Source organism: Orycteropus afer, unplaced genomic scaffold, assembly GCF_000298275.1.
Source record: "Orycteropus afer afer isolate SDZICR_OR568_19922 unplaced genomic scaffold, OryAfe1.0 scaffold00065, whole genome shotgun sequence".
Classification (NCBI taxonomy): Eukaryota; Metazoa; Chordata; class Mammalia; order Tubulidentata; family Orycteropodidae; genus Orycteropus; species Orycteropus afer.
This window is the reverse complement of record NW_006921652.1, coordinates 4442668-4458713: the sequence shown is the minus strand read 5'-3', so window position 1 is coordinate 4458713 and position 16046 is coordinate 4442668. Positions and strand designations below refer to the sequence as shown.

The following is a 16046-nucleotide window of genomic DNA, read 5'->3' as shown; positions in this document are numbered from 1 at the left end:
TCAGCGAGATGCACCTGGTACACAGGTAACAGTCCAGCTTATAGACTGAGACAGACTAGGAAGAAGGAAGAGGCCATCCACTTCTCAAAGAATTGGCCAGGGAAAACCTTATGAATCGCAAAGAAAAAAAAAAAAAACTAGCAAGCCTATATTCTCATTTAAATGATGTATTAAATTTAAGACCATCCTCCTAATACATATTCAAACCAACTTTTATTGGTAAAATTATGTTGCAAAACTGTCTTTCAGAAAAGTATATAAGAATCAATAATATTTTCTGCAGAGAAATAAATTATTACCTAGATAAAGGTTCAGAATTTGATAGCAAAACATTTTTCTTGCTATCTGAGTAAAAATGTTCCCAAAATATATCATCTGTCTCCCCTTCCTTTCTTAGTATCATCAGAGGGTAAGAGATACATATTCTGGATACATTTTCCAGCTTATTTTGATAAATTTTTTATTTCCAAACTAATTAGCTACAAACTGCAGCTATTTTCCTTACAAAAAGATTCTAAAACATACTTTATTAGTTTGACTAATTAATACTTTCGCCTCAAAACTAAGAAACACAAGAAACTTAGAGTACATACTTATACATATACATGCAGAGTATACACTTGAATGATGAAGCTTAGCAGAAAAAGTAGGTTAATAATGCATGGCCGCAGAAAAAACTTAAATTCATTGACAATTAGCTTGGTGATATTCTGGAAAATATTTCAAATGATATAATAAAGTCACAACATGAGTATCTGACTTAAAGAGAGACTCATCCACTTTTCCCATTAGTCCTTCCATTAACTCAATCTAAAAATATAGAGATAAGCTGAATGATCAGGTTATGTGCAGGGAAAAGGGAATATAACCTTTTTTTTTTTTTTTTAGGGAGCTCTGGTAGTGTAGTGCCTGAGGCATTTGACTGCTAACCAGAAGGCTGGTGGTTCAAACCCACCAGCTACTCCTCAGAAGGAAGGTTGGGCTATCTACTTCTGTAGCGATAGCGCCTGGGGACATCAAGCTTAAATGGTATAACATACCACACAAAAACAATGCTCTACATCCTACTTTGGTGAGTGCCAGGTGGGGTCTTAAATGCCTGCAAATGGCTATCTAAATGCAACAACTGGTGTCTCCTTGTCTAGAGCAAAGAATGAAGAAAATGCGTGGAAATTAGTCCAAGGGACTATGGACCATGTGAACCTCAGCCTCTGTGACCATGAAACCAGAAGAACTGGATGGTGCTCTGCTATCCTAGTCAGCCACTCGGAAAGGCGTAAGTGCAGGAGATCCTTGATAGAGTGGGAGAAATATGTGGAATGAAACTCAAGATCAAAAAAAAGATCAGACTTACCTGATAAGAGACTGATGAAACCCTTCAGGCCTGGAATTGAACTCAGTCCCATGGCTTCCAGTCAAACAACAGACAGGCATATAAAGTGAACATTTATACCAGGTAGGTACACTCCTTAGAACATTCAACCATGGGAGATCAGAAGGGCGGTATTTGCAAAGAGATAGCTCAAGAAGGCAAGAATGCATGTGAAAGAAAGACACAGGGATAAAGGTAACCACAGGAAGAAGTGAGAAGAGAGCTGTTACATTATGGGCATTGCAATCAATGTCATGAAACAAAATGTGTATGAAAAATGAATTTGCTCTATAAACGTTCACCCAGATCCCAATAAAAATGGAAAAAACAAATAAAAAAACCACACAGAAAAGCCTCAAGTGACTGGCAGAAAGCAAAAGTGGTTCTTCCTAATCTTTATCCTAAAACAGGGGTTAGCAAATTGCTTGTGAAAAAACACAAAGTAAAAATATTTGGGCCATATGGTTTTCTTGTTGCAACTATTCACTCATTCCATATTATCATAGCACAGAAACAGCCACAGATAATACATAAATCTATGTTGTTGATGTTATGTGCCATCGAGTCAGACCCGACTCATAGTGACCCCTCCTTGGGTTTCCAAGGCAGTATCACCACGGAAGTAGATTGCTCCATCTTCCTTCTGAGGAGTGGCAGGTGGGTTTGAACCGCCAGCCTTCTGGTTAGCAGTCAAGTACCTTAGGCACTATGCTACCAGAGCTCCCACACAAATCTATAGTTGTTGTTATTAGGTGCCGTGGAGTCTGTTTTGACTCATAATATCCCTATGTACATCAGAACCAAACACTGCCTGGTGCTCTGTCATCGTCACAATCTTTCCTATGCTTGTGCCCATTGTCACTGCCACTGTGCCATACAGTGGCTGTATTTGAATAAAACTTTATTTGTGAACAAAGAAATTTCAATTTCATATAATTATAAAATGTCATGAAGTATTATTCTTCTATTGATCTTTTCTCAATCATTTAAAATGTGAAAACCATTTTTAAAATTCTGGCTGTACAAAAAATAGGCTGCAGGCTAGATTTGGACTGGCCAGTTTGTCAACTTCAACCTCAAAGGAATGAGACAGTTAAGTGGGTTTTGCCTATCAATGTAAAAGGAAGTAGAAACAATAGAAAATATCAACAAAGTCAGTAATTAACAGATCATGTGCTATCAATAAACTTAAAAGAAAAACTGCTAAGTAAACTGAAAGCTCCATTATTCATCTATAAAAAACCCAGATATGATAATAACTAGGTATTCTGGGGAAATTAAAATACATCAAAGAGATTTAATCTGTACTGAAATGGGAGAATGGTCTAATTACTTACAATATACTCACTTTAATATCAATTTAAATATTTGTAATTCTTACAGATGGATAATAATTTAAAAAGTTTCAAAATAATATGGACTATAACATAAATAAATATTCATTTTCAGTATTGGTAAGAATATAACTTTTTTGGAAGGCAATTTGGTGAAATCCTTCAAAATTCAAAACATTCTCTGACATTCATTTTCTACAAATTAACAAACACAATTACACAAGATATCTATGGAGAAGAATATTCACTGTATTATTTGTGATTGCTAAAAACTGCAAATAATCTAAACATCCATCAATAGGGAAATAGTTAAAGAAATTACAGTACATCCACATGACATACTACTTACTAACAACATAGTCAATAAAATATCTGAAGCAATCTGTATACATATTATGAAATGACAGCTTATTAAATGAAAGCAAAAGCAAGTTGTCAAGTAGTGGGTATATATTATAAAACTCTCACTGCAGTTTAGTCAGATCCAATTCATAGCGACCCCTCCTTGGGTTTCCGAGGAGGTATCATTACGGAAGTAGATTGCCCAACCTTCCTTACGAGGAGTGGCTGGTGAGTTTGAACAGCCAGCTTTCTGGTTAGCAGTCAAATGCCTTAGGCACTACACCACCAGAGCGCCTATGTATTATAAACTTCGATCTACACACATACACACAGAATTTCATATGGTTAAAAAATACTAAATGCATACCAAACTCTCAACAATGGCTTCCCCTGAAGAATGACTGTAGAAAAGCAGAAACAGAAGATGTAACATTTTATGTCAAGTTATTTTATATGGCTTTTTTTAAAAAAATGGTAGTGGTAATGCCAGCAAGAACTGTTACATTAAATGCAATCAATGTCATGAAACAAAATGTGTATGAACTGTTGTATGGAAAATAAATTTGCTCTGTACACTTTCACACAAATCACAATTAAAAAAAAATAAAAAAGATAATCTAATATTAGAAGAAACAGAAAACTCCTGTTAGTATTGATCTACATAATAAAAGTCCTATCTTTAGACTCAACTGAGGGAGGTTAATTAAGAAAATCCATAATTATAAGGGTGCATAGTAAATGCTGTAACAAAAATTAGCACAAGATACTAGAGAAACTCAGAGAAAGTGAATCTAAAACATTCTTTATTTTTCCTTTTTTAAATTTTTTTTATTGTGCTTTAGGCCCAAGTTTATAGAGCAGAGTTTTACATTCAACACTTCATGTGCATTTGGCTTCACTCCCCAATTACCATAATTACCATCCCCAACCCTAACCCACTCTCCTCCTCTCCCTGCCCACTATCCCCCCCACCCTGTGCCCCTCATAGTTATGCACTCCTGTGTGTCCTGCATTTCCTCTGTGTGAATGTTGCCCCTCTGGTGGCCCGAGGTCGATTGCTCCAAGGGATGCATCTCCATAGAGTATGTGGGTACACCACCCTAGGTTGAGTGGTTTGCATGTACATCTTATTTACTATCGGGCTAAGAGCCAGACCCTGGGAGTGAGTTTCATTCCAGGCCCTAACTGTATCCCAGGGCCATAGTATTGCGGGTTCCACCAGACACCATCCGACCAGTAATTCTGGTCAGTATCGTGTTTTTAGATTTTGTTCCACGTTTTTCCCCTCACTCTATCCAGGATCTCCAGTTTTGATCCTTTCCTGAGTGCTTGGCCTTGGTAGCCGGGCACCATCTAGTTCTGGTCTCGAGGCCCATCATGTCCTAGGGCTGACTGCTTCAAAATGTACTGATTTTTTTGTGCACTCCTCTTTGCTTGTGACGATAGGAGACCATTAGCTGCATCTTAGATGGCTGCTTGAAAGCTTGTAAGACCCCAGTTGCTACTCATCAATGTAGGCTGTGGAACAAGATTTTTAATGTATTTTATTGTGCCAATTGAGTCTGGTGTCCCCCAATCCCATGGTCCTGAGTTGGTAGATCCATTGGATCTCTCCCACAGTGTCTGGCAGTCTGTGAGGGATTGCTTTCCGTCTGTCTTCTATCGTTTCAGGAAGGATTGCGGGTATTTTATATCACTGGTGGTTAGAAACACACTGGATCTTAAAGCACAAATGGTGTATGCACATGGGAGCACTATGTTTCTGGCCAAGGACAGAACATCTGTGAAGACATGAAGTTCTGAGAAAGCACTGGGTATTGAAAACCACAAATAGCAGTATCAATGAATAACAGACTCTTCATATTATTATAGTACATGATGTTCATTTAAATATTTATTCAGCACCTTCTAAGTGCCAGATGCTGTGGTAAGCCTACGTATTCATCAAAATAAATATTTAATTGGAACCTACAATTTTGGGGAAAAAAAATGAAGTTAAGATAAGACAGAAAATAGGAGAGAGGCAACTACAGGGAAGAAGTGGGAACAGAACTGTTCACTGTGGGGAATTGCAGTCGAAGTCAGGAAACAAAATCTACAAACTGCTGCAAGGAAAATGGGTTTGCTCTGTAAACTTTCACCCAAATCACAATAAAAATTAAAAAAAAAAAAAAAAATCCCTGAAGGACTATTATCTAATCTCTACTGGAAGAGTCCAATGACAGAGAGTTTACAACCTTGGGGCCACCCCTTCCATTGTTGGAAAGCTCTTACTGGTTTTTAAAATAAAAATCTTTATATTGAAAAAAAGGAAATAACAAGGAGAAAGTTGACTTAGACTGGTCAGGGAAGGCCTTAGTGAGAGGGGAATACTTAAACTGAAGCCAAAGTATAAAGAAGCACCAACCAACCAAAGAGTATGGGGGAGAGTCAAGTATTGATAAAGAGCAGTTTCAGTCAAAGAGAACAGCATGGTCAACATTCCAGAATTATGAAATAAACAATTCTATCAGAAGAACTGAAAGACAGCTGATATAGCAGAGTCTAGCAGATAAAGGAAGTGGAGTCAAACAGGATGGATATGGTGATAAGAAGAGATAATAAAAGATCCAGCAGGTCAGTGTAAGGTCAGTATTTTATGTGAAATATGACAGGCAGGCATTTATAATTATTTCAAAGGTAAAAATGCCAAGTTTGCCTATCTGTTTTTAAAAGATTATACTGCTGTGTAGAGACTCAAACTGAAACGGACAAGTAAAGAATTACAATGTTGTTGTTGTTATGTGCCGTCAAGTCGGCCCTGACTCATAGCGACCCCTCCTTGGGTTTCCGAGGCAGTATCACTACGGAAGTAGGATTGCCCAACCTTCCTTCCGAGGAGTGGCTGGTGGGTTTGAACTGCCAGCCTTCTAGTTAGCAGTCAAGTGCTTTAGCCATTATGCTACCAGAGCTCCTCCCAGAATTACAATAGTCTAGTCAAAAAATGTTGGCATGGACAAGGGTGGTAGTAGTAGAGACTGAGAAAAACATAGTTTTAAGATATATTCTTTGAGGTAGAAACAATGGAACAGGTTGATTGAAGAGGTAATTGAGGAGGGGGACAGGAATGAAAAGAATCAAAGATGACAGATTAAATCAGGAAAATAAATCACAACTCTGTCACAACTAACACTGAGTTTTATATCAGATATTATACTAGCAAAAGTGTTCAATCAGAATGCTTTACATTTTCAAATACTGTTCATCTCAATGCTCTAGTAAAATCAGCTGAAAGAGTGAATACTCAAGTTTCAAAACAATGAAATATTAGGAAAATACCACTTTAAAACCACAACAGCAATACACATACCTAAAAGTATGATTTTTCCAGGAAATAACTCTTAAATCATTCAATAAAATTTATTGAATGTCTACTATCTGTCACTCAGTGAATTAAATGAAAATAAGAAAATAATTCCATGCAACCTTCTGAAAAATACTCCACTCATTTTCTATGTACTATATCACAATTATTTGCAGAAATCATTTTAAGAATTCTAGTTAAACATCACACAGGATGGTTTTATCTTACACTTTACTCAAATTCAAAACAAATACATTCCAAGATGATATTTTTAAAAGATAATTATTTCATACATACCTTTTGAAGGTTGTTTCAGAGATTCACAAAGTTTAGTCCATGACTGCTGTTGTACAACCTCCTCATGTAATGGGTTGACAGATGTAGTTTTATTTTCCTCTAAACTCTGTGTAATTTCAGTATCAGATATACTTACTGTTGTACAATTTTGAAACTGAGAACGAGTCTGTGAATTCTTCATCTTGGTGAATTTATACTTTGGAAATGTAATTGTTTTCTTATGATCAGTCTTAGTTCCATCTGTTATTGTCCTATGAGATAGATGCTGAGTGCTCAAGCTCTTGTTAGTAGCAGGAGTTTCTGTACTCATATGACGTGAACTCACATTCACACCTGAACCTCCTGCAAGAGTCAAGTTGGAACTATTCACTTGTATTGGAACATTAGTGTTATTCCAAGAGACGTGTAGATTATTGACTTTATCATTTGAGTTCTTAGAATACATAGTCAAATTTGTCGTGGCAACTAAAATACCTGGAGAATTTCTACACGATTCTCCTTTCTCCCTCTTCATTGATTTATCTATTGGTAAGCTATTTGTCAATGAAGATGTTTGCACTGTAATGCTACCCAGATTCAAATGCTTTGATTGCACCAATTGATGTCCTTGCTTAGATGTAGTAAACATGTTTTTACCTCCATATTTGGAACTATTATTAATCTCAACTGTATTTTCTGATGTCACACTTTCATTTCTAATGTCTTGTTGCTGAGTTAGTCTTTCAATATCATCACATGCTTGGTATAACAAATCATCATCTACATCATCTGTTTCCCAGGTATTCTCTAATTGATGACATGCTTGAATAATTTCATTGGCAAATGATGGATCATTCCAGTCATCCAGGAATGGACCTATATTTGGTGCATGAGTCTGATTTGGCTTACTAGATTTGCTTTCATTGGCTGGAGTTGTAGAGCCAAAAAGATCTTTTTTATTAGCAGGTGTCCTAACAGGCTTGTATTTTTGTTCACTAAAATATCCTGTGGTCAAAGCAAATTTTGTTTCAGAAGCACTTACAGTAGGAATAAATTTAGTATGAATATCTTCCTTCATTTTTGTTACATTAGATGTAAGTGCACAATCTTGAATTTTATCTTGAATACTTCTTCTATTTAAAGGTTTCTCACATTTCATTTTATTTCCAGTGAGTAACTGGTTTGGTTTGTCATTTGGAGCTGGCAAAAATTTATGTTTTTCCACATCCATTAGTTCACTGTAATATGTCTTTGAAGAAAGATCTTGTACAATTTTTGAATCACTTGGCCTGGCATCTAGACTTGTATTTGTTCTTGGCTTACTTTTACCATTTTTACTGCTAAAAGTATAAACACCCTTGTGAGCACCACCATGAGTTATTTTAGGCACAGGGAGCAGTTCAGGCATTTCCACACTTTGCATCATAAAAGGCTCATTTCTGAGTAGTTTTTCCCAATCCTCCTCAAAATCACTGGTAACAAATGGATCAATATGCTTGTTAAAAATTTCTGGCTCCTTAGTACAGGAAGTGACATATGATTTTGACATTATGGGAACATCTACTTGAGAAAAAAGTGACTCTGGGGTTTTATTTTGCAGTTTTACAGTGACCGGAGTTTCATTAGTAATGATTTTCTCCTCTTTCGAAGTAATTTTTTTTCCAAAGGTAGTGTTACTGGTGTTCAAATAAGCATCTGACAGATCTTGACTTATCTGTCCACTACATTTCTGAGTGGAGCCATCAAAAATGGCATTATACGCTGCTTCAACATTTTGGTCAAATGATTTGTGACTGCTATTGTGATCATTTGCCATAGCTATCTTGGTGTTTTCAGTCATTGGCTTCTTTATCATAGCTGACTCCATTTTGATTGTATGACATAGTGACTGTATCTGTACATTATCTTCATAATCATTTAAAGGGTCTGTTTCTGAAATCATCTGGGTAATATCATGATTCCTATCATTTTGCTCTTGAATCACATCCAGTTCTTCCATATTTTTATCAAATTGCTTTGCCAACTTCATAAGTTCTTCTTCTTGATTTTGTGTTTTTAACCTATTAAATATTCAAAAAATTAGTTAATTATTTATAATTATAAATGTTCTAAGAACCATTATAAACATTCAATTGTTATTTAACATACTGTGATGTATTAAAACATACAAACTTTAACACAATCATTATTCTGATATTTTGTATGTCAGAGCTAAGGGAAGGATTTACTAGTCATTATAATACAATCATAAAAACTAAAATAAAATACTATTAAAAATACTTGCTTTACTAATCTCAGAAAAGCAGAAAAGTGTGAACTTACTTAGTGCAGCTGATTTTTGCTCTTAATTTCCCTTTGGCTACACAGGGAGTACAAGGAATAGCAGTTTCACCAATCCACATGCCCAGCATGGAGTTTGTTGTTGGTTTTTCATCCTTTGGCAGAAGGGTAAAAGATGTTCAAAAGCACACACACAAAAAAAGGTAGAAAGAAACGAAAATAAACTTCAACTACTTTGAATTTTTTCCCAGAGCAATGGATTCTGGTGAAGTGTTACCAACAAACTCAAAACCAATGAGAAGTTGGGGGTTGTCAATAATAAGATGTAAGAAGTGAGCCATTTATGTTGTAAGAAAAGAGTAACATTTAGAATTAGGAATTATTTTTTAAAATTTAAAGTTTTAAAACTTACTTATCAAATACTTATTTAAAACTAAAAGCTCATGTTTTATCTAAAAAAATTGAGTAACTTACTTCAATTTTCGTAAGATATTTATAAAAATAAACATCAGTATCAGGAATAAACAAACTGCATGGCACAAGTCATGAAAATTGAGAATAAAAGGAGATACATATGGAATACTTTCTGTATCATCCAATTCTCCAAATCTTCCCCTTCCCCATTATGATCTCTATCTAAAAGCGAACAACTCATGTTAGACTGAAATGAGAACGTTTAAATGGAATTAAGGTCTGGAATGAAGAGTAATAGCAAGGTTAGAACTGATGCTAAGAAAAAGGGATAAGAACAAAACTAAGTAGAGAAAGCAACAAAAGAAGTTCAACCAGGATAAAAGCAAGGAAAAGGCCCTTTCAGTCCTGAATATTTTTACTACACCTTTCAGTCACTCAATCACGTAACAATTTGAGAATGAGCTTAGGTAACAACCAAAATAACAAATCAAATAAGAAACACATTTTCTACTCTATTTCTTTACTACTTAGAACACACAAATAACAACACAAGATAGGAATAATCTAAAACCTAGACTATAGGTTACTTGAAGGCAAGGACTTTTAAAATATCTTAGCATCTAGTACAATAAGGAAAACATCAATTCAAGTTTATTTACTAAGTTTAGGTGAAAAGAGTCGGTAACTTACTACCTTAAAATCCTAAGCCAATCAACTAGCCAATTTTTTAGATGCCCATTAGTACCTACTTGATTTTAGCTTTCTAAAATGTTCAACAGCATAGTGCCTAAGGCACTTGACTGCTCACCAGAAGGCTGGCGGTTCAAACCCACCAGCCACTCCTTGGAAGGAAGGTTGGGCAATCCTACTTCCGTAGTGATACTGCCTTGGAAACCCAAGGAGGGGTAGCTATGAGTCGGGGCCAACTCGACGGCAAACAATAACAACAACAAAAAAATGTTCAACACAATCAGTAATTTCACTTTCAGACTCTATATAATTTTATCTTTTTTGTTCAAATTATGAATTTAAGGAAAACGCATTCTTTAAAATTTAATTATGAACTTCTGCCCATTTAGCAAGTAATTTTAAATTCATTTACTTTTCAGGGAATTAAATTATGACAACTTTATAATGTCCAAATTTATATATACATGCATCCTATGTACATATACTATTTTAAGTGTTATATTTCTTAAATTTCATTACTAAAAATTGTAACATTGATTCCCATTATATTTCAAATGCTGTACATGATATCTAAACACATTACTTCATTTAATTCTAAAGAGTACATTGTATAAAACTGTATTAATTTGATACAAAGATATATAACACATTCAAACAACACTGTATAAAAAGTACTGCTGAAGAAAGTGTAATGGCTGGCAACTGGAATGGGGGTGGCACATTAAAGATATGTCATCTCTGAAAACATTAAGGGAAAGTTAAATAATTTGAAGAGAATAGCTCACATAAAAATACATGGATATCTTTTCATGTTAAGGACAAATTCTGAGAATATTGTAAGCTTTTCAACAGATATTCATACTGCAAAAGATTTATATGCTTTTGTAAAATGCTCAGTTGAAGAGGCTGATATTAAAAACCAAACTAATTTCACTTAATTTTTTGTTTCATACAAGCTATCACTTGCATACTATTACCATTTCTTTATATAATTTCCAGCCCGTTTAGGTAAAGGATCCAATAATTTACTCAACTATCTTTCTATCACTACATAAGCTGGCTAGTCCAAACACATTTTATTTGCTTGTTTCATGAGAAACTCCCTATTAACGAAGATCTATTGTTAACTTCTAATGTAAGTAGTATTACGGCATAAATGCTATTTAACAAATTAACTCTATATAAAATTAATTTCTATGACATGCCAAACATGGAATGTAGAGCTAGTAGCAACAGATTTGTTTTGATTGTGCTAGTTGTTTGACTTGAAGATATATTACCCATTTTAATCCTCATAATACTTTGAGGAAAGCAGGACAAGTAATAATTCTATTATATGGCTGAGTAAATTGAGATTCTGAGAGTTTAAATGATTTGACAAAAGGCACTTAACACAGAAGATTCAGAATTAATTCCAAATTCAACATTCTTTCCACTTTTACATGTGTTTCTTGATCTTAAAAGTAAATGAGTGTTAAGAGCTGTCTAAATGAGAAAAGGTAAAATATGGATAACAAGCAAATTTCAATCCCAAAAATATCTCAGAAGTTTAACTGTCTTATTCATAACTTTCAATAACTTGAAAAGCAATGCCACATATTTACATATAACTTTAAAAACAAATTAAACACAAAACTTAGTCAAAATCACTAAAAACATTCAAACCAACATATATATAGGAAAACATGTATTACCAATTTTATATTACATTCCTTTTCTTCAAAATTGTGCATTTTAGAAGTAGAAAAGGTAAGTGACCCTATTTTTGAAAAGAGAACTGTAAAAGATAAAAGATTATTATTTTTCATTTATATGAGCTGCTCAAAGACTTGTGGCACATTTTTTACTGTTTTAAATAAACTATAAAATAGCAATACTTACCTGAGGAGCAATTCGACTCACAATATGTGAAATCTCATCACTATCTGTGGTATAAATCTGTTTTTTTCTTCCTTTACCTAAAGAAACAATGACATTTCTATAAATTGTAAACAAAACACTTAATTTTTTTTAAAAATAGCTGTCACTTCTTAGAGAATGATTTTAATTAGCATGGTTAGATCACTATACACTCTGACATCACATGAATATTATACTGATGAAACAACATAAAATTCTCAAAAAACATCTGCTGTATCTAAGTTCCAGATATTGTTAGCTGAAATGTTAGTTAAATCTTAATCATTTATCAAATATTTACCCACATAAAAACATTAATAACAAATTACCTAACTGCTTTGTCATTGGAGAATTTTGGTCCCAAAAGATATCATTCAATCCATCTGGATCATTAGGAGAACTGAAGGTAGATGATAATGAATCCATTTTCAGCACTCTCTTTGGTGTTCCATACTTTTCTATGTAAAATAATATAATTCAAAAAAAAAATTATTGTATTTTAAAGTATTATTTTACTTCCTAAACTCCAAAGTCAAATAATAATAGCTTAGACTATATTTTTATAGTCCAATATAAAGTTTTCTCCCAGAGATTAATTTAACCACAGTTGAAATGTGTCACATAAAAATCTATGCAACACTTCAAAAATGTGACATTTTAATTTAAGAATCATCAAGTACTTTTAGATAACTTAGTAAGCTCTATGAATGATATTCCATTCATTATCACTGGGTCTTGGAGTCTTTGGGGAACCACCTGTAATGTACCACTGTTTCAAAAGTCAAATGTATCCCAAAGGAAGTTCAGTAGTCAGTTTAGGCTCCTTTCACCAACTCTATCCAACTTACACTAATTACTTCCAAAAGTATTAGTGATCCATTCCTTGGGAAAGTTTTTCTAATATCACTTTTACATTTCCACAAATTTTTTTTTTTATTCATTTAGGGTAAGGTAACTAAAGTCCTATTTTAAGAAGCAGCTCCAGGAAAAGCTTCTATGTGAGTTTCAGCTCCTGCCAGGGTTTATTACAAGCTTCTGAAGAATGAAACACCAAAAACCGATCAGAACGAAATCTACAGGACCTTAGTTTCCTACTTTGAGGGGATAGTACTCCCCAGCCACTCCTCGGAAGGAAGGTTGGGCAATCCTACTTCCGTAGTGATACTGCCTCGGAAACCCAAGGAGGGGTCGCTATGAGTCGGGTTTGACTCGAGGGCACATAACAACAACAACATACATAGGAATTTCCGTTTTATTCATAAAGAGGCGTGACATTACGAAGACGGTGCGTAAAAATAACAGTAACTTTTCACGTGGCCCGTTCCCAAGGCAAGTCAGAGAAAAGAGTTTAATGGGAAATAATTCCCGTGGAAAAAAGTTGGGGGGAGAGGGCCGCTCAGATATTTCTCCTCGCTCCACCAATGCTGATGACCAGAAGCAACCTAGAAAGTAGCTTCCTTCCCCCAAACAGGTAAACTTCATGGCCCATTCCTGTGCAAGAAAAGTAGTAATCAGTCCTAACGCGGTGGTGCTCAAACTAAGGAAATAAAACCTTGGGAGAGCGGCATTGGGCTATTTTTGGCCTTACGAAAAGAAAAGAAAACACACACACACACACACACACACACACTGCAAGCTCCACTTCCACTCGCTCCCCACATTTCCTTATTGCAAGCTAGGCTGTGGGGCTGCAGCGCCGAAGCCAGAAGAGGCCGCACTGCCGACGTCTCACCCTCAGGGTTACTTTTACTGCAGGAAGCAGCTACTGGAGGCTGCTCTCGCTGCCGCACTGGCAGGAGAGGTCCTTCTCCAGCTCCGTGTAGCCCAGAGCCGCGGGTCGACCTCAGCCGCCTCCTCCCAGGCTCGACCACCAAACTGGAGTCCTCAGCCGCCGCCGTTTTGCGCGGCGAGTCCTTCGGGCCAAGGCCGTCTCCATGTTTCCTTCGCCGATTCATCGCCTAGGACCCCCCTCCACCAGCCGCTTTTCCTTTCATATTTTGCAACTCGAGAAAAAGGACAACGGTATTAAGAATGGATGTCCTCGCCAACGACCGCCGCCATCTTGGCCAGGGGGCACCGCTGCGTAAGAAGGAGCTGCTGATTGGTTGCGTTGGGGGGCGGAGCGGTGCGGGTACCGGAAGTTTGCGTTTCCGCTGCCAGATCTGACGGTGTTTTGGAATGCTCCTGAGTTCAAATCCTCAGGCTTATCCTGGTTGGGATAGATTTTTAGGGTTCGTGGTCTAGCCAGTAGAGCCCTGGTGGTGCAGTGGTTAAACACTCGGATGGTATCCGGAAAAAGTCTGCGGGTCAACCCATCAACCGTTCTGCGGGGGAAAATATTTGGCAGTCTGCTTCCCTAAACACGTATAGCCTCGGAAACTATGGGACAGTTATGCTTTGTCTTACAGGGTCGCTGTGAGCTATGAGTAGGAATCTCCTGGAGGGCAATACTACTTACTGCCCTGGAGTTGGATCCGACTCATAGCGACCCCTCCTTGGGTTTCCGAGGCGGTATCACTACAGAAGTAGATCAGTCTTCCTTCCTAGGAGTGTCCTAGGAGTGGCTGGTGGGTTTGAACCTCCAGCCTTCTGGTTGTTGTTGTTGTTATTTGCCATCGAGTCAGCCCCGACTCATAGCGACCCCTCCTTGGGTTTCGGAGGCAGTATCACTACGGAAGTAGGAATGCCCAACCTTCCTTCCGGTTAGCAGTCAATTTTTTTTGGAGGGGCACCTCCAGCCTTCTGGTTAGCAGTCAATTTTTTTTGGAGGGGCGGGGGGCGGGGTCTGGTAAGCATAGTTGATGAAAATGTTGAGGTAGAAAGAAGATTGGATTCACTAGCATAATTTAATTCAATTTACAGCTAGAAGTGCTCATTCTGGTATACATTATTGTGGGTTTTAGTATTTGTCAAGAAGAGGAAATCAAAAATAAAGATTGGGAAGGAAGAAAAAAAATTTTTTTTTTACACATAGTATAATGTACATAAAACACTTTAAAAGGAATAAATTATTAAAATAAGACTTGTTGAATACAAAGCCAATATTCAAAAATCAATTGTTTCAATATATCATTACGAATTTAAAAGGGAATTTTAAAGGAAATAGATAATACAATGTTATTAGATGTCCTTTGAGTTGGTTGGGAGCTCTGGTGGCATAGGGCCTAAGGCATTTGACTGCTAATGGGAAGGTTGGTGGTTCAAACCCACCAGTGACTCCTCAGGAGGAAGATTGGGCAATCTGCTTCTGTAAAGATACTGCCTAGGAAACCCAAGGAGAGGTCAGTATGAGTCGAATCAACTGTACCACAGTGAGCTGTTTTATTTATTTATTTTAATGCGTTGGTTTTGACTCATAGCAACCATATGTACTATGTACAGCTGAACAGAACAGCTTGGTCCTGCCCCATCCTCACAATGGTTACCCTACTTGAGCCCCATTGTTGCAGCCTCTTTGTCAATCATTTCATTGAGGGTCTTCCCCATTTTCCGCTAACTCTCTACCAAGCATGATATCCTTCTCCAGGGACTGGTCTCTTCTGAAAACATGATCAAAATATGTAAGATGAAGTCTGGTCATTCTCACTTCTAAGGAGCATTCCAGTTGTACTTCTTCCAGAACATACCTGTTTGTTCTTCTGGCAGTCCATGGTATAATTCAATATTCTCTGCCAACACCACAATTCAAAGGCATCGAGTCTTCCTCTGTCTTCTTATTCGTTGTCCAGCTTTCGTATGCATATGTGCCTATTGAAAAGACATTGGGTTGGATCAAGGGCACCTTATTCATCAAAGTGACATCTTTGCGCCATAACACTTTAAAAAGTTCTTTTGCAGCAGATTTCCCCAACACAATACTTATGTTCTTGATTGCTGCTTCCATGGGCATTGATTGTAGATCTGAGTATATTGAAATGTTTGACAACTTATCTTTTCTCCATTTATCTTGATGTTGTTATTGGTCCAGTTGTGAGGATGTTTATGTTGAGGTGTACTGAAGGCTGTATAGTCTTTGTCATCAGTAAATACTTCAAGGCTTCTTCACTTACAGCAGGCAAGGTTGTGTCATCTGCATATTTCAGGTTGTTAATGAGTC

General features: G+C 36.5%; 1 protein-coding gene across 1 annotated transcript in view; it reads right to left on the bottom strand.

Annotated features, from left to right (window-relative positions):
* Window positions 1-13905, bottom strand: part of ETAA1 (ETAA1 activator of ATR kinase) — an 18588-nt gene extending 4683 nt beyond the window's left edge. The window contains exons 1-5 of the mRNA XM_007940073.1: window positions 13683-13905; window positions 12280-12408; window positions 11933-12009; window positions 8990-9102; window positions 6689-8727 (exon numbers count right to left, since the gene is read on the bottom strand). Of these exons, the coding sequence (XP_007938264.1) occupies window positions 6689-8727; window positions 8990-9102; window positions 11933-12009; window positions 12280-12408; window positions 13683-13905 (2581 nt within the window). The remainder of the gene's footprint in view (window positions 1-6688; window positions 8728-8989; window positions 9103-11932; window positions 12010-12279; window positions 12409-13682) is intronic.
* Between the last annotated feature and the right edge of the window lie 2141 nt (window positions 13906-16046).